The sequence below is a fragment of the Carassius gibelio genome, chromosome B7 (assembly GCF_023724105.1).
Source record: "Carassius gibelio isolate Cgi1373 ecotype wild population from Czech Republic chromosome B7, carGib1.2-hapl.c, whole genome shotgun sequence".
Taxonomy (NCBI): Eukaryota; Metazoa; Chordata; class Actinopteri; order Cypriniformes; family Cyprinidae; genus Carassius; species Carassius gibelio.
The window spans coordinates 24949813-24970023 of NC_068402.1; the positions used below are offsets into that span (position 1 = coordinate 24949813).

The 20211-nt window shown below is 36.5% G+C and overlaps 1 protein-coding gene across 2 annotated transcripts in view; it reads left to right on the forward strand.

Annotated features, from left to right (window-relative positions):
• The window catches only part of b4galnt4b (beta-1,4-N-acetyl-galactosaminyl transferase 4b), an 82570-nt gene that overhangs the window by 58619 nt on the left and 3740 nt on the right, over positions 1–20211 (forward strand). For both annotated transcript variants that reach the window (XM_052562261.1, XM_052562262.1), the window contains exons 9-15: positions 4730–4808; positions 10420–10486; positions 13359–13502; positions 14184–14293; positions 16565–16665; positions 16766–16839; positions 18521–19778. In XM_052562261.1, coding sequence (XP_052418221.1) covers positions 4730–4808; positions 10420–10486; positions 13359–13502; positions 14184–14293; positions 16565–16665; positions 16766–16839; positions 18521–19778 — 1833 coding nt within the window. The remainder of the gene's footprint in view (positions 1–4729; positions 4809–10419; positions 10487–13358; positions 13503–14183; positions 14294–16564; positions 16666–16765; positions 16840–18520; positions 19779–20211) is intronic.

The following is a 20211-nucleotide window of genomic DNA, read 5'->3' on the forward strand; positions in this document are numbered from 1 at the left end:
TTATAAACAGTGTAATGATGATAGATCGATAGATGATAGAAGAGCTGCAGTCTCCTTGATTTGACACTGAATCACACTTAAGTTTAAAATATTCTGACTCCCAAGAGTAAGATTTTTCAAGGCAACAGTTATTTTAGAACGTCCCCCCTTAATGTTTCCATGGCAACGCGTCATATTTGTCACGTGAAACACCGCACAGCAACAATAATACTGTATAACAGATGTAGGCTATCCTTTATTTCGTTTTTCCTTTTTTATTTGAAATATTCACAAACGTACTTACCATGTCATCAACTATCCAATATTTCGATTATCAAATATGTGTAAGTGAGTGTGTTTGGTCGTTTAAAAATCTTTATAACAATAGAGTAAACTTTATAGTTAGCTTAACGTTACTTCCACTGTGTTTATCTGATATGAAAAACACGTCGGCAAATTATATTGGAATAGATTGTTTTTGCTGCTTTCACAGACTCCAAATGTAGGCTATTGTTTTACCAGTGCTTATGTGTAGCCTATTTAAATGTATGAAATCTAAAATAAACATTATGAGGTTAAAAACACTGCATAGTTGTGATATATAACAGCGTTGAGCTCGTCCGTATCTGGCTCAGCGCCAACCAACGCGAAAGACGTTTGAATCTGGGAGTAATGTCACGAGTTACAACCACTGATCTATATATATATATTCTATATTATAAATCAGTGGTTACAACACTGAACATTCTAAATCCCATGGGCATAATGTTAAATTATTATTTAGCTCAAAAGGTTGAACATTTTATTTTTAACCATGAATACAAAAATGAAATAGAGGGGGCACAAGTCAGATCTGAGGGGGCATTGCCCCCTTTTGCCCCCTTGTGGCGCCGGGCCTGGGTTCACCGGTTCTTTTGCGCTCGATGTAATGCCGTCATTGGCGATGATTGCCCTTCATTCAAGCCTTTGGTTTACCCGCGCTTATAACATTAGCACAGAATCAGTTCAGAATCAATCACCAAAAGAATCAGTTCGGTTCAGATGCGCTCTGTGTCAGTCTGCTTCACGCTGAATCACGCATGCGCAGTTATCATCAGCTCATCGGTTCTCGAATCGGACGCGTCCGACAGAAATGGTTCTCGGTTCAGTGTATGAATAAATGTCGAAATAATTATTATTTATTATTGTTCTGCGTAGTTTGAAGAGAAACATTTTTGGATCTTTATCCCGAATATATATATTTTTTTATCAGGAAGAGGCTGGGGGGTCAAATGGGGGGTCAAGGCATTTTTTGGCAGGGTCTTGAGACCCCCCAAGACCCCCCCTGGCGCCGCCGGTGGGCTGCTGGCAATACATTTATTATAATCATAGTTAGCAAATGAGACTCTGTGTCTTACTCTTGTGCATATACAGTGTGTACGGTATAGTCTTTTTATCACTTAAATAATAGAAAGGAGTGTATCTGCTTTGCCCTCCATGGCTGAAGGAAAGAAAGGGCAGAGTAACCTCAGGAGTCTCAGATATTGCATGTGACATTTATGGGAATATGCCAGTTCTGCAGGGCCAGCAGAGGTCAACCTCTCTTGACATTCTAGAAGTATCTGTCACACGTGTGTTAGGGGATGTTAAAAGCAGATTCAGTTCACTAAATTTATAAAAGGACATCCATCAGATTGAATTCTAACACTATTACATTTACATTGGCACTTTTTTTATACTTATCCAAATTGAAAGTTTAAAGTGCTATAAATAAAGTATATTAATAATGTAAATCTCCTGGCCTTGAATAATAATTTAGTTATTTTACAATGTAATACAAAAGAACAGTGCAATCCCCATCCTTAATTTTATACTGTCGATTTCAGTGGATTATATTATGATGTTCTGTCTTTCTGTATGCAGATAAGGCAGCTCTTGTTCTGATGAAGTCATTGATTGTTCTGTCTGTTTGTTATCCACTAATCTGTGCATAAATTACTCACTTACTTACCCAAATGAACAAACAAGAAAACAAACTTTACTCAAGAGGGATTTTTTTTTAAAACGGTTAGCAATCTCCCTTCTATGGTTTGTTTTTAATTAAATGTATAGTGCCAACGCTTACTTTCACGTTACATTGGGTTTATGCAAATGTCTGAAGCATCTGTAATGAAGTCAGGATAGTGGTTACAGTCATCAAAAAAATAAATAAATAAATAAAATAAAGAATTAGATAAATCAAATGCATTGTGGTGCATGAGTGAGTGGTCTGAATTTAATGCTTTAAAATTTTTATTTAAACTAGGCTGCTGTTGACATAAATTTGAATATGTTTAATTGTAATGCTTTTTTTTAAGAGTAATGCCATTTTTTCTGTACACTATAATCATACTCTTGTTTTTCTACGTATAAATAGATGTGAAAAGACATTTTGGTAGAATTAAATAGCAGTTGTTGCATTATACCATTTATCGTAATGTAAAAGCAATATTTCAAACGCATATATTAAAATGTACAAAGCAGAATTTGCTTTTTCTCATGTAGATTTTGCTTATGTTGAAGTCTGCCCTTGTGAGTTGTTTGACATCTCAAACAAGCTTACTGTGCCGCTACAGCAGTCTGTTGAGTGTGTTCATGTGGGCATTGCATGAATACACTCTTACTTTATCTCTCTCATCACTCAGTCCTATTCAATTATTGAGCAGAACACTTTCAGATGGAGCCAGGCAATTAGTCAGCCAATTAAAACTCCATTCTGTACCCCCTCAAGCCTGTCTCAATCTAGCCCTGATCTACTGACCACTCCTTTCTTGTGTAGTCTTAAAACCCTTATTGACTCGAATTCTCAGGAGAAATGGAAATCAAGCTGCCATTCCTTTCAGAAGGACAACAAACAAACACTCATAAATGCTTGTAATGCTAATTGCTTATGCTCAGTTGATTTGGTGTGTATGTGTTTATTAAAGGACTCATAGGAGGAAAGATGTTGGGGATTCTTTCCTACTGAAATAGTGTAATGTGTGACGCACAGTTGCCGATAAGTTGTGTACTGTGAATGATACCCAAAACGGTTTGCAGTGTGAAAGGAACAAACTATCCTACGACTTTAAAAATCGTGTAGTGTATACATGGCATAAGTGGCATTGTGGTGGACATCCTAATGACTTGGCTACTTGAACGAGAAAAAAAAGTAGGGCAGGACGTGATTGTGGGAATTGATTTGATCATTGGATTTTTTTGTCATTTTCTATTGCTGTAATCTCATGTGAGTGACAGGTTTCTGGAGTGGAGGGATTCTACTAAATACTAAAAGAGACATTGCTGTGAGGGCGAGGGGATGTTATTGTAGATCACAAGGGCACCTTCATTTGAAATAATAATAATGATGCTGATAATAATAACAATAATAGGATTGTCTATTTTGATTTCATTGTGGCTGTAAGATTTGTAGTACAATTGAATACAGTTAAACACATCTTTTTCACAAAGGCAGTTGTCATGCTGTCACTGTGAGCTGCATTTCAATATGAATTGTACTTGGCTGATTTAATCAAAGCAACAGAAGAACATCTGAAGAACAATCATGTGTCATAATACAAGCTGCTATTCATGTGTCTGCCTGTGACTTCTGGCTTTTCTAAGATGAAATCATCTTAGTAAAGAAATTCAAATCCTGTGGTCTGTTTATACATAAAGATTGTTTACACAAGTGTTTTCATCCAATTATCAACGCTAAAAGAATCTGACATTAGAAATTCCTCTTTTTTTGTACAAAGTGGCATAACTTTGCCATTTTATTCTGTTGGGGGGAGAGAGAGAGAGAGAGAGAGAGAGGAGAAGGATACTTGGGAAAAATAATCTGCAGTATAATTTCTGCGTTTAGATGCTTTACATTTTTATTTAACATTGGATGACTTTTTCTAAAATACTTTTAACAAGCACATGGTCTGTCCTCATTGCTTAATTTGATACAGTCACCATTGCTTTGTATTATTAGGTTAACTTGTTTTATGTTGATCAAATATTCAGCTTTTGGAGGTCACCCCAGAATGCTCATCATATCCTCTTTATTTTAGTGTGAAATGAATGTAACATTTTTAGACATTTTGCATTTTGATTGATGAAATGGAAATGTATTATAGATTTTATTTAGATTAAATGCAGATAGATAAAAATGCCTTTTTGACCCACTTAGGCAGGACATAAATACATTTTATATATACAATTCTGTTCTTGAAATATGTATTATATACAGTACTTATTATATTGTATTTGAAATACGGTTCAAGTGTACTGCCAAATGTATTGACAAGCAAGGTTAACTGAAGTATACTGTAATGTGATTTCAGTAACAGTTTTGATTAGGGAATACTACTCTCTATTAACCAGTTGCTTATTAGCATGCATATTACTATTATATTGTCTGTTTATTAGTCCTTATATAGCACATACTAATGCCTTGTTCTGTATGACCATGTTTCTGATCCCTTAACTATTAGGCCACAACTGCCCTTTTAACTAGATTACTAATTTCTGTTTTTGTAATAGTTGAACAAGATCAGAGTGCTTCTTTGAGTTGATTCTGTCACTAACAGTGTACACATCTTCCAGTGCCCTATGGTGCAATTTGCATTTTTTATCTTCACATCTGCCACTGTTTTTCCTTTCCTCATCTGGTCTGTCGCTCTGTAGCTCTCTGAGAGTGTCCCCTGCACTCTCTTTCTTTCACTTTAATTCTCCTCCTTTCCCCCCTCTCTCCCTTTCTCTGCAGTCTCATGTCCTCGCGGCGATACTACTTTGAGGTTTTGCACAAGCAAGATGACAGAGGTTCAGACCATGTGGAGGTGGGGGTGAGTACAGAGCCAGAGTTTGGGAAATTCTGGTAATTTGCTGTACACTGACTGTGTCACCAATGAAAATTTTGTGAAAGTGTCAATAAAACGTTAAGTCAGTTTGTAGAAATTGTATGTAAAACCTTTTTCCTGATATTGTTTTAGTCAGGACATTTTGCTACCTTTTAGTATACTTTTCATTAGACTGCCTACCAGGCATAGATTTTTTTTTAATCATTGTACATTTATTTTTAAGTAAACAAACTCAAGTATGGGATGCATCATTAATGAACTCTGTTTAAGTGGCCTGCAACACTTATGCTTCTATAGCCTTTTACTATCTCCACCTCTTTTTCAGTTATTGCATTATATAAAGCTGAGTAAGTGGAAAGATGAGAAATGTGGCAAATTAGTCAGGGAAACATTTTCTGTGGCCCGCTTCACTTAAATCTACAAAACACATTCTCGATAATGGCCAGGTCAGTATTATCGCAGCAGTACAAAACATGTCAGATTTAGTAAAAATGTAATTGCTATATCCACAGCAAACAAACATCTACCAGCCGACATTACCAAAGCCCCTTTCACACTGCCATTCCGGCAAATACACAGGTAAAGTGTTCCTCCAATTGTTCCCGGGTCGCTAGATTATGCACTTTCACACTGCCAGTGATGACCCGGAATATGTGCGTGCTTTCACACACAGCCCTTGAAGATCCCGTAACGACACGTGACATCAGCGCGTGACGTGTAATGTACGAGTCGAAAACGCTTGGCACGTTATACTTTCACTGAAGCAAGCAAACGATCTCTGCGTCAGCAGTGAGGAACAAACTGATTTTTGCTTCATTACAGTTTGCACATATGTTTTCGTCGCGAACGTTGATCTTCCTTCAAAACAGCCGGTAAAAGAGTCACGTGATAACGCGCGTCATCACTTCGACACGGAATTAGATCTGGCTTTTGTTCACACAGCGCTCGTCCCGGGTCGAACCCCGCAATGTTACTAGGTCCCCGACCCGGGTTCAATGCGGTAATCAATCCTGGGACATGGTTGATTTCACACAGAAGGCGGCCCGGCAATGTTCCGGAAATATTGCGGGTCCGACGTGCAGTGTGAAAGGGGCTCAACTTTTGTAACTCATTACTCATTAAAACACGTACAGATACTGCGTCTCTAACCATCACAATATCCTTAAGTAGTATAACAGCCTTATGCTCTTTGATATACTGATTATGCCGGAGTGCACCCAAAGGATGCAGAGTTTAACCAGCACATTTCAGTAATTTTATTATCTAGGAGAAGATAGAAAGCAGAAGACAAACAAAGAGAGGCAGTGAGATAGAGAATGAGAGAGAGCTGAAAATGGAACAGAAAACAAATAGATTAAAAATAGATTAGATCATTTTTTGTTCTTTCTCCTTTAGAGCAAAATTCAATAGTTATACCTGAGTATGAACAGAATCTTATAAATGGAAACATAGTAAAATAATACAATTATAAAAATAATACTAATTAAATTAATCTATTTTTAATACATTTCCATCTAAACCCCGTAGATACCTCTGGATTTAAAACATTTTTAAATTTATTTTGCCCTCTTCATTATTCCACTCCATTTTCATTGTAGATATGCTTATTCTAAGCTTAATTTAGCTTGTGTTAAATATAAATAGCAAAAGAGCAAGAAGTATGGGGTACATCAGGGTCTGTGCTTGGTTCACTCCTCTTTTGGATTCAGACAACATCTCTGGGACTGACTGTATTATTCAGGCACATTTATTTTCCAGTAAAATCAGACCTTTCTTACCTAAGCATGCTGCACCACTCCTCATCTAGGCTTTAGTCATCCTTACTAGACTAGTGCAGTGCTCTTTTATCCGGCCTTGCTGTATGTGCAATCAAACAACTACAAATGATCCAGAAAGTGGCCTTGGAGGTCTTCAGCAAACCTGGCAGAGCACATATTAATCTTACCAACTCCATCAGAGCAGCTGAGTCCTGAGTATACCATCAAAAAGAGGTCTGACGCAGCTCTTAATGCACTTACTTAACTGTACTATTCTCTTTCTGTTGTTTCAAAGGGTCACAGGTTCTCCCCTTTTTTCTCTACTGGCTCGTAATTCTCAGGTCAATTCTGGACCTTCGTATAACAGCACTTTTCATTCTGTGTCCCAAAGATGCAGTGCATTTTTTTTTGCTGTATTCCTCATCTGTAAATCACTTTGGATAAAAGCATCTGCTGAATTAATAAATCTTACATTGCACATAATCTAACATAGCAGTTATGACTAAAGAACAAAAGTGAATTCATAAATGTTTCAGGTTAATAAAGCTTTCTCATCTCTGCTTCTTCTATTTTTTCCTCATTTGTAAACTTAAATCATAGCCTCTAGATCACTTACTTTCTTTGTGATGAAATCTTTTGATGAATTATTAATCTGAATGTAAAACTTAACTGAAGTCAGTCAAAGACAAGAAACAAACTAGACAACTGAGTAACAGTATAGAAAAGAGAATTAAATTCAATTAGTTTGACCCTTTTATTTCACACAGATGACTGGACAATCAGCACAGGGTAATGATAGGGAAGCTGTTAATTGGAAAAAAGGGATTTAGTGTAATTTTCTATAGATTTTTTACTTCTGCTCAGAGTATGCCAGCTGAATTGTTACACCGTTTTCCTTGCAAGTCTTAGAGACTGGACATTTTTATCCTTAACAGAGTATTAAAGCTGTTATCTACATGCAACGTTAATGTGAAAAGCGATCCCTCCTGCACAATTTATTTTTATTTTTTTTTATTTTTTTTACCACTTATAAAGAATTTTTTATTTTATTTTTTAATCCGCACTGCACAAAACTTTCATTGCCTGGAGGCTGAGAAGGCCCAAGATGACTCAGCTGTGCTTCACTCCTTATTTAATGTTCACTGCAGAGTGCTGGAGAAGAGGCGGTTCAAAGACATGAGAGGAGCCCAATGAATAAATTCATTGAACTTGGAGGTATTCTCAGCTAGAGAGTCAACAGGGACCAGACACCAAAAAGCAAAAACAGCTAATTATCTGTGGCAAACACAGGAATTCATTTATTAACCAAACTGCAGTTGGCTAGCCTGTGGAGTTCACTGGAGATGTTTTAGATGTTCAATGTTATCAGGCTCACTGCTTCTGTAGGATTCTCCCCTTTTCCCAATTTCACAGATAACACGTATTAAATCAGAAAAGGTAGGCTAACCTCTGTGATGTGCGCATGTGCTTAAACTTTTCATGGTTGCACCCAACTCCAGAGTTATTCTGAGCCTGATTAGCATTTTAACAGAATCCTCAGGCTTTGTAGGGACAAAGAGATCTAATAAAGCCTGTCTGATTTAGTCTGACCAGAAACTATCCAATATGACATTTGCAGTAGGAGCTATTATGGACGGTGCTGCCAGTCACTAGTGAATGGGCTCAATTTTATTCATCGTCAAGACAAAAGAGAAATAAATCTGTAGCTGATGCAATATATGCAACATAATGCAAGCTCCACATTGTTTTCTAGGAATTGCAGTGTGTTTGCCAATGACTGCGTGTAGTCATTTGTGCAGAAACAGATGAAGCTTTTTAGAAATCTTTGCTACTTAAAAGGATCATGAGCCTTGGGTAGCATAGCAGGTTGTTTTATCGCCTATTTTCTCATCAGTACAAATAATCTAATGATTATTCAACATACATGAAATGAAAAAGAACAGTGTTAGCAGCATAGCTAGTTCTTGATCAGTGTGTAATACTGCTTAGGTGTGTGTGACCATGCATGATTGTTTGCATGGGCATATTTGTGAATGTGTGTGTATTATGTCACTGGGGGCAAACAGGCATCTGTGGCTCCTCAGATCTGACATTGTGCTGTAACTGCACTCCATCGATTCCCGAAAGGCAGATCTGACCTTGAGAAACACAAGCTGTGCAGAACAACATGGTGAATACTAAGCACTGAAGAAAACTGATAAAGGTGTGTGAGATGTTTATGTTGTGTGTGTCTAAAACAAGTCCTCATCAATGAGTCGTAAGTAACGGTATGTTTGTTAGATGTTTAATTTTGGCATGCAACAAGATTGAGTGTTTGTCAAAATTCATTGACAGTCAAATAAATCAGCGAAATCATAATTGAGTCAAATAATCTTTTAAATGCTCATCTTTTGAGTGAGCGCTCGTGACTAATTAGTATGCAGTGACAGTGAGTTTTGTTATGTACCATTTTCTGGGACTGAAACTGTCACACTATAAGTAATGTCGACATCAAACTGCTCCGAATTCAAATTAATTTCTCTCTTTTTTTCTTTTTCTTTGTTCTCTCTTCCCTTTCTATTCCTCTCTCAATCTTTGTTCAGCTGTACAGTCTGAACTGTTGAAAGCCGTTGTGTAGTGTGGCATTGGTGTGTGAATGAGAGATTGGAAGTGTATGTGTGTGTGTGTGTGTGTGTGTGTGTGTGAAGATCAGTTCGATAAGAGTTATTGTTATGCAACTGCTAAATTACCTCTTGCGTGAGAGTGGCCGAGAAGTGATGTTGTAATTGTAGAGCCTCTTTATAAGAATTGCTACGTGTCTGTATATCCCATCTATTTCGAGAGCCAATGCCATCCCAGTGCATTGTGAGGGCAAAAGCAGAAAAGGACAGGGGAGGGTCGAGGGCGATTTACTAAGAATGCATTTTCATGTGTATTTATGCGCTTTTAAATTGTTTAAGCTCTCGATTTATTAAAGGAATTAGGCAAATAGATTATGCTGCAAATATGGCAAAAAAAATCAGTGCTGAACACTTTTTCAGAACTTGCTGTCTGAATGCAGTAAGATACCATAATCTGGCATGCTTTATTGCTACTGTACAACATCACGGCATTAGGCTGAATAGCTGTCAGCTATTAAATTAAAGTACACAATAAGATAATACCAATTTAGGTGAACCAGTTACCAAACTATGCTTAACTTTGTTAAGTCGATGGTGTAAAATGGTTGTATTAGCAATTAAAGAAAAACTCCCAAGCAATACATTGTCAGGTCAAAGTGTCTGAATAATATAACTAACAACTCATATAAAAATATAAAAAAATGATATATGATGTTTGAATAATTTTGTTTTGTAAGTTCTCCCACTAAAAAAAAAATTGAGATTTATACATCATATAACTCTTTGAAAATCTGGAATCTGAGGGTGCAATATAAATATATATATATAAATTATCAATTGCATTACATTGTTATTAAGCTGGGCTGCAAGTAGTTAGTCAAAGATTAAATTCAGGTAAATATTTGCATTAAAATATGTATATTTATTTTATTTACTTAATGTTATTTGGTTAATTTGAACTGCATGTGGTTACAGAATAATTAATTTTTCTTAGATTTTTGTAGGTGGTTAACAGTATACAGAGGAATAAACACGCAACTAAACAAGGCACAGGTGAACAAAAAGCAACATACTTATATACCTAGCAATCAAAGAAAACAAGAAATAAACAAAGGGAACTGGAAAACATGAGCAACGTAATGAAAGAACAGGAAGAGTACTCTTGAACCTGAACATGACAGTCCTTTAGTGAATCATTAATTTTATTCACTAATTGTATTACTTTCTCTTCTCTTGCAGTGGAGACCGTTCCTTCCTGGGCTGAAGTATGATGTAATTGACTCAGCTTATATCTCATTGTACACAGGTAACTTCCTTCCTCCGTTTTTTTTTTTTTTTTTTACGCTAAAAATATGTGCACGCATTTCAGGGAAGATAAAAGAGAAAATGGAAGTAAACTCTCAGGAGTACCATTTGCAAACTCTGCCTGTCCCAATCATATCTGAATATTGCAGTTAACATTCACAGCCTCTGAACATTACAGTTTCTGCTGTTTGCATGAAAAGTGTCATTGTACTTATATTTGAATGTAGGCAGTGGCAAGTAGGTAATCACCAGAAAACACTTGCCCCTGAGCCTCCCGACAGTCAGCATATACTTTGTGTTCCTTCGTATATCGTCTTATCAAGCATTACACATGTTCATACGTTCCCCTTCAAATTACTGTCATTCATCAAGGGAACTGACTTTAATTTACACATGCTTTTAAGAGGAAGTAGAGACACAAAGTGAGAGAGGGACAGTGAAAAAAGAGAGAAAGACAATCCCCATGGCCCTCCTTTGCTTCGTTTACATAATTATTTGAGACGAAAGCAATTTTTCGATTAAATCCTCACTGTACTTAACAAGCTGAGGGAGAGGGGGATGTGCATTAGCTTCCATCGCCAGCCCACGCAGCTCACCGGTGAGTACGAAGCCAACTCCAGTGTCCTAATCATTAATCACGCAGACCACTCCCTCAGTGAAGACCGCACACACACTCACTCTCTCTCTCTCCCTCTCAACATGTCATCAGGGAGATGCAGATGGAGCCAGAGCTCCTGGGTGCTTTGGCTTTCACTGTCCTTCTGCTCTGTTAAGAAGAGATACAGTGCAGGCCGAGCCGTCAGTTGTCCCTGTCACTGGCACCAGTCTCCCTTCCATTTGTTTTGTTTATGTGTTTATTTCTATTTTGTAGTCATTGTATTGTGTAACTTTAGTTTCTATTCATTCAGATTTGTATTTTTGTTTATTATGATTACTTTGTAAATCATGGTTATATTATTGATCAGTGTTGTATTTAAAGGGTATGTATTTGCACCTCTAAACAATTTTAGTGCTCTTAATTGGCAAAAATATTTGACATGATAAAAAATGAATGATAACAGAATTTTCTTTTTTTGGGGTGAACTATCCCTTTAATTTCAATGAAAGCAAAGGAAGAAATGAAATAAGGAAACAATGAGACAGTGAATTGAAATATTTTTTTTTTTTGACTTCTAGTCAAGCTATTTTTGAAACTGTACATTCTTAGAAAATAAATTTAGATACTAAGTGTTGTAGTATTACCAGTAGGAGAGGACTAATGTGTGATTTAGTGATAGTTAATGTTTTTTTTTTGTTTGTTTGTTAATTTAATTACAGTGGTTATTGATTGCATATTGCTTATATATATATATATATATATATATATATATATATATATATATATATATATATATATATATATATATATATATATATATATATATATATATAATATGTTGTACAGCAGGGGAGCAGGAATTTGTACAGTGTGTTACAGTTTTCTAATAACTGATTTAATGTTTTCCATTAAAAAAAAAATTTTTTTCTAAGTGTTGTAGTTCACACGTCACAGTGCAGTGCAGACAATACAGTATTTTACATTCAAGTTACTGATTTTTTTTTCTCTAATTGCAGTTAAGTTATTTAATATTTTTTTGCAAAATCATAAAGAACAATATGCAAAACATTACAGTACTTTAACAGTACTTTATTTCATAATACTCAGAACTGGAGCAAGGAGATCTTGTTTTCCTTTTGTGTTTCATTTTATGTTACAATTGTTTTGAATTTTGTAAATTTGCGTGGACTATTCAACATCCAGTAAAGCCATATGGTCCATTACTAAAGCATCAACAGAGATATCTGTCAAAGCCTGCAGTCTTTCAGCCTCCTAATGGCTTCATCTTGGATGTTACAGTAATATCCAGCATTCTCTTTTTTCATCCCTTTTCATCTCTGTCAGTGTTGTGTACTTGCTTTCTGCCTTGCTGCCATCGGTGACTGACTTTGATGCTGTATAGCTTACACTTGCATAGTAACACATTTGCAGTGGATCGATAGGACTAATTAAAATGTGTATTCATCAGCGGCTAGCTGAGCAGACAGTGTTTTGAGCTCTCATAAAGTCAAGAGATAAACCATAATGAATAGAGTCTCCCTCGCATGCACACACCTGCATGCTTCACTGCCCATAGACTGATCACCAAGGGATTGTCTTAAAGCGTAGGCAGTGTGTGAGCCTGGTTACATCTCTTTAAGCCTTGGGGAAGTATCCATAAAAAATAAAATAAAAAAATAAACTGATCCAACCAGAAAAGAGGTTGGATTTAGAGTTTCATCAGAGGTTTGGGGCACAGCGATGTGAATAATATTGAAGAGAAGCATGTTCGTTGAGTGTCTGCTCTGGCTCCAGATGTAGTGTGCTGATGGAACGCTGTTTAAAAAATGTGCTAAAATATGCAGTCGAGAATATAACTTATAAATATATTTAGAAGGAGAATATAAACAGCAGGTTTTACACTGCTTGTGCATCTTGAGTGCAGTTGTCATTAAAATTCTCAAATTTTATTTGATAAAATATAAATAATTAGAAAAAAGAATCATACATACAAAAAATTCTAACAAAATAGAAACAAATATATATAAATTGTTATGCAGATGAAACCTGCAATAATAATAATAATAAAAAACTTATAACAATATAATAGCTTCTACAGTGGTCTTAGACTTTTGGACCCTAATAAATACTGTATACACTTATTTGTCAGCCATAGAAAAGCCAGTATTCTACCATTTCTATAATAGCAAACAGCAGGGGTTGTTGAGTGTTAGTCTGTTAGCTGATTTAAATTCACATTCTGTCTCTCACTGTCCTTTTTCTCTGTCTCTGACAGATGAATCCAGTCTGAAGATGAACAGTGTTCGTCACATCCCACAGACGCTGGCCAGTCACTCTCTCGCTCTGCGGGTTAACCATAGGACAGAGATACATACTGCAGATATGCTCAAACCAGACCCACGAGACACCTTCTACAAGAGTGAGTATTCCCTACAGTGTATTTGGATGTTAAGGTCATTTTTGAACACTGTCCCGTCATATTGCTGGATCTCATTGTGCTGCTCTCAGTTGTAAGTCATGCATTCACCTGACCCAACTGATGCTTACTATTGGTTTAACACAATGATGGATATATAATGTGATATGATGTCATAATGTGATATATCATATATAATGCCATATGGCATAATGTTCAAAAGTTTTAAATCAGCTAACAAAATTGTCCATAAAATTTTCTTTCAGCATTCTAACACTGTTGTGTGTGTGTGTGTGTGTGTGTGTGTGTGTGTAGCTATGGTTGGTAAACAAAATAAACATCCATCTCTCAGGATAGACAGTGTGGATATGTGATTTGCAGTGTTTAATTGCTTGTGTGGAAGCTCAGCAGTGCATTGGTAGATCCATATGGTGGTGTAGATATAGGATGTCAGCTTGTTAGGAGCAGCAGCACTGAATATGTGACAGTCAGGACTGAGACACAAGCTAATAGTGATGAATAGAAACCAATGAATATCTGTATGGAAATCAGCAAACTGATTTTATGTAACATTTTTAATTTAAATGAATGAAAAGATGTTTGTGCTGAGTAGTTACTTGTATGTCGGCTGTCTTATGAAGGGTGTGGGAATTGTCTTATATGTTGACATATTTGTTGTCCTAGTTCCCATGATAGATCGGTCCAGGCTGGAGAATGTTCTGCCATCTTGTGTCTACTCTCCTACCTACGTGGTGAAGGACTTCCCTATCGCACGCTATCAGGGCCTGCAGTTTGTAAGTAACAGTCTCGACAAGCACACTGTCTATCTTGATGACAGAAATGTTGACTGCTGATTTTTAAAAATGCCCTAAAATATGCAGTCGATAACTTACCTCACTCTAGGACAGCTTTGGCTCAATTTGTTGCTTTAAAGGGGGGTCATATGATGTGATTTCAAGTTTTCCTTTTTCTTTGGAGTGTTACAAGCTGATAGATAAGATCCCTGTTGCAAGTTGCAAAGACTAAAGTCTCAAAACAAGAGAGATTGTTTATCAAAATTAAGACTCTGCCCTGCCCCCCTAAAATGGCTCATTAAAACACGCCCCCACATCTCTACATCACTATGTGGAAATATTTATTTAATGCCGCCCAAATGTTCACGCAAAGAAAGAAGGCGTGGTTACAGTAATCAACGTTACATTTACATTTAGATTTATGCATTTAGCAGATGCTTTTATCTAAAGCGACTTACAAATGAGGACAGCGGAAGCAAGTGTTGAATCAGCCGTGTCAGGGAGATGATGTGTATCTAGGCAGAAGCAAATTTTTATTTGGCCAAACTTTATTTGGCCTTCCGAAAGTAGATGCATTTAGGAATCTTTAAGATTACTTACAACAGAACAGCAAAGCATTTTATGGACGACCGTTTCGTGAACCTAGGAGAGGAGGTAATTCTAACTTTGCTACGACAATCTGACACTTCTGAATCAGCTACTGGAAGTATGTTTTGTTATTAGTTTAAGCATTTGCTATTGACTGTTCAAACGTAAAGTTTTGCGCGTCGTTTGTGTTTGTGTGTGTGTGTGTGTGTGTGTGTGTGTGTGTGTGGGTGAGAGAGAGAGAGACAGGGTCACACAGTGGAGTCAGCTGTCTTAACCCTCTGTGGTTTGTGAACTGCAAACACATACAAGCTTCATCACTGTGTCTGTCACGTGACTCTGTTCCCCTTTCGGGCTTGAACTGATGGTAAAACTAAGGACATTATTAACTGTCTTTTACATTTATTTTGAAAGATGAAGCTCATGATTATGGAAAGGGGCATTACATTTCCGACGAGTGCTTGTGGTGTTCATCAAATCACAATGCACTGGGTCAGCTGGCCAATCAGAGCAGACTGTGCTTGTCAGAAGGAGGGACTTTGTAGAAAACGACTCGTTTGAGAGAGGCAGGGCATAGAGGACCTACAATAATATACAATTTTTTTTTTTTTTGCGTTAAAGCATGTCAGCATATTCTGTTACACCAAATACACAAAATAATGGTCTTTAAAAAAGCATCATATGACCCCTTTAAACTTTACAGTTTAGAGCATTTGATACATTATTTCATATTGTGAAATAGTATTACAATTTAAAATGATGTTTTCTATTTGAATATATTTTCAAATGTAATTTATTCCTGTTATGGCAAAGCTCAATTTTTTTTTTGCATTACTTACATTTCTTCTTATTAATATTTTTTGTGAAAACAGTTATATGTTTTTTCTGTATTTTTAAAATAATCAATAGTTCAAAAGAAAAAAAGTATTTTGACGTAATCTAATTTATGACCACCAAAATTTAGCAAATAAGCAAAAACTTTTATTAACCTCAAGTTGAATATAAAGATGCTTATTGATATCAGTTTTCTTATATGAATGTGTTTCCTGACATTTTTATAAATAAAATAAAAAAGTCAAAAGTTTCATTTCCATTAAAGCCCTTAGAATTTCTAAGATAAATATATAATATAATTTTCTAGCTACAGTATGCAGCTCTGGAAGGTATGGTTTACTATACTGCTGACTGCTTTGCTGTCTGGAAAATCGTGTCATTTGCTGATCATAAAGAATGTGATTTTGAATAGCATTCAATTCTAAATTTGTTTTATTTTTATATTTTATTTATTTTATTTTAATATATAGTCACTCCTAGTTTCTGTAAATAAAAACAAGTTTGAAAATAAACAGCTGTGTTAATTGCAGTGAATTACCAGAAATATCTTGGCCTACATGGGGTTTTGAAAACTGTCTTGGACAGTGGCCCCCATGAAAAAGGTTGAGAACCACTGATGAAGTGGACCTGCTCTATTTAAATGATATCTCTGTGCTTAGAGCAAACATTGCCCTCTTTTGGTCATCAATGTTAAACACAAGTCTGAGAAGAGAGAGTAAATCTCATGCAGTCCAATTACAGTCACTGTTTTTAATTATTCTGGTTGTTTTATTTGACACACTTTTGGCTTAATAAATACATCTACCATTTTTCTTTACCTATTTTCTCATATTCTTATGTGTGCTCAACCAGGTCTACCTTTCTTATGTGTATCCCAATGACTTCACCAGACTTACTCATATGGAGAAAAAGAACAAATGCTTCTACCGAGAATCTCCTGTCTACTTAGAAAAGTATGAATCCTTACCGATCATAAGAGGAAATTAAGCAATAACTAATTATGTAAATAAAAAGATAACCATGGCCCTGTTATTCTTTTGAATTATCATGTAGATTTGGCTTCTACAAGTACGTGAAGATGGATGAGGACGAGGATGACCAGCCTGTTTTCTTCCCCAAACCTGATGGTCTGTGTTCAGCTGGGATCTTAATAACAGATAAGAATTCAGCAGCTGTTTGCTCTCTTTAAAATCTCACCATCTGTAATGAGCCAAGCGACATATGTGTTCCCAGGGTTCAAAATTAACACAAACCAGACGGCAAATGTGAGTAGAAATGGGCTTTAAGGAGTAAATAAAACAGTTGGCCGCCAACTTTATTAGGATCATTACATGGATTAGGATACACTGTTAGTAAAATACAGTTTAATTGTCACTTATACAAAGATCACGATATCGCATTTCGCATTTCTTTGTTTTCTCTTTTTTTGGTCAACGACCACTCAATATGCGAAAGAAGGAAGGCAGAGAGAATTTGTAACCATAACTGTAAAAAAAAACATTCATAAAGTCTAACCTAGTCCTTCTGAAGCTTCAAGGCATTAAATGGTAGAGATGGTCTAGTGAGTGTACATAGGTGCATCATAAATGTTTCCTCCCCTGCAGTCACGACATGAAAACTATTAAAATTATAATTAACAAAAATATTTTATATAGAATTTATATATATATATATATATATATATATATATATATATATATATATTAACTGACTTATTGTTAATGCAGTACAGGTAATGACAACCTTCTGTGTTCTCCAGTGATTTACATTATGTGCATTATGTGATTAATTTACAGCGAAACAAAAGAAAACATTATAGCTCTCTCTCTCTCTCTCTTTATATATATATATATATATATATATATATATATATATATATATATATATATATATATATATATGGACCCACTTTATATTAAGTGGCCTGAACTACTATGTACTTACATTTTAATTTAAGTTTTTACATTGTACTTATATAAAAAAAAAAACGACATGTAATTACATCTGTATTTAATTTCTGTAATTACATTTATAATTACACTGTTGACCCATACTTTACACCTTAACCCACCCCTAAACTTACCCCAACCCTCTCCCTAACCTTACCCCTATCCCACCTCAATAGCAGCAAAAGTGTTTTACAATACAATATGAACACAATACGTACATTGTACTTATTTTTTTATGTAAGTAGATAGTAGTTAAGGCCACCTAATATAAAGTGGGACCATATATATGTATGTATACACATATATATACTGCCTTGCATAAAATAGTCAAATTGAACATGCTCAGTGTAACTGCAAAACTGCCTTCTACTACACTGATTCATATGTATATGTATGTATGTATGTATATACTGTATTTAGGGAAAACACACAATGTGTGTGTGTGTTTGTACTAGGTGCAGTTTCATCAAAACACTCATCTTCATATATCATTCTTCAAGTGACCTTCACTACAGTAAACAAAATCACAAATAAAAGTAAGGCAAAGTAATGCAAAGTTTCGTGACCAGTACAAATTATTTATAAGTCAAAAAACTTGTAAAACTCAATGTAAAAGTCAAACTGGCATATGTGGCAAATAGTTGATTTTGGACCTTGTGTGTGCATTTGGACAGCTGCAACATGCTGTGTGTGACAGCATGGATGGACGGCCTGGAGATGATAATCATTAGCTGTAGATTTCCATCAACACTGCAGCAGCCTCACTGACTCTTTAATCATGTCATTAAGAAATTCCCATTTCAGATTACATGAATTATTTAAAGGGGTTTGGTTTGATGGGACTCGTCTCTTCTGACAGATTTCCTGGAGGAGGAGGAAGGCATCGACCCAGAGGAGACAATCAATTCCAGCAACCGGCCAGTCAAGAGGACTAGTCCGCCCTATCAGACATCAAGAATCACTGCGTCCACTGCTTCCTCCAAGCCTGATAGATTAGACAGGGCTTCAAAGAGCTACATCACTCAGCAAGGAAGGCAGTACGTTCAGTTAAAAGAGCGAGAAGGGAGTACAAGAATGAAAGGGGAAAGGTATTTTAAACACTCACTTGTGGTGGATGATGAAATGACAGAAATAAGACAGGCAAAGGGTAGTACAGGTGCGTTAGAGCCTCAAAGTGGGTCTCTAAATGAACAGACAGGAGCGAGCGAGGAGCTAGGGGAATCCCGAACACTTGCTCTGGTTCAGAGAGGACGTACTTTAACATGGCTTCTGCCTGACCCAGGACTGCCAAACCAGAGTAAACTGACAGAAACTTCTAGCCCGCCTGTGAAGGGAAGATCCCTCTTTAAGCTTCCCCAGAAGTCTCCTCTCTATGTCTTGGCCAATCGGATTTTAGGCAAACCTGTGGTTGGGACCAGTGTGGAAAAAGAGACTAATACCAATAAAATTTACATCACTAGAGCCCGTCCTCCAGTAAGCAGACCAAAACCTCCTTTGGAAGTGTTTCCTGGTGTGTTCCTGTATCAGTCTAGAAAGAGCAAGAGGCTTGTGGATTTGAGTTCAAAATGGAGGTCCTTAAAAACCCAAGCAGCTGCTTCTCTCGCCTGGCAGAACTTCCCCTTAATGGGCCTTAAGACTTCTACCCAATCTGCCCTGTTAAAACACAGTCCTCCTTCCTTGCCTACGGAGCCTGGGCCTCATAATAAGGGTGACCCTACAGCCTCCATATCAGATCCAGACAGCTTGCCTCCTTCAAGCTCGGAAAGGAGAGACCACCCTGGGTTAAACTCGTCTGAGAACAGCCGGTCTCCTGAGGTGCAGCCAACAAAGGTCTCAGAGATGCCTGAGGGATCGGACCTGGCTCCTCAGAGCAGAGGCCTCGAGGAAGGAGAGATGTCAGAGTACAGTTACGAGGAGACTGAAGTGAGGCCACGCTTGTCAGAGGAGGCCATAAACTGGCAGCGGACCTTCAGCGTGAACCCTGTGGACTTTGAGCTGCTGAGGTCCGACTGGAATGACCTGAGGTGTAACGTCTCGGGGAACCTGCAGCTCGCAGAGAACGAGGTCCTTGACGTGATCTCACAGTACATGGAGAGGCTGAATGAGAGGAATGGAGGGTGAGGATATTTAAAAATGCATATGAGGATATTTAAAGGGATATTTCACTCAAAAATAAATATTTCATTATGTACCCACATTCGTATGGTAACACTATGTACCTGCAGAGGTGGAACTTCGTTGGACATTTCCAGTTTTATAAATTGTTACTTTTGATAAGAAATAAAGTGCCATCTTCCGAATTATGTCCAATTTTTTTTTTTTTTTTTTTTTGAAATTCAAACGATTAATGGCATTTTTGATGTGGTGAGACAGATCGCTGTATTGATTATTAAATTATTTAATGTTAATTATGTTTAAATAAATCTGTTATTAAACAAGTTATGCCAGCCACTGTGTAAATTGAATATATTGCAACAACAAACATTATAATTTAGAAGTCAATAAAAAAAAAATCTGCATTATGCGCAATTTACATGTGTTTATTTATTT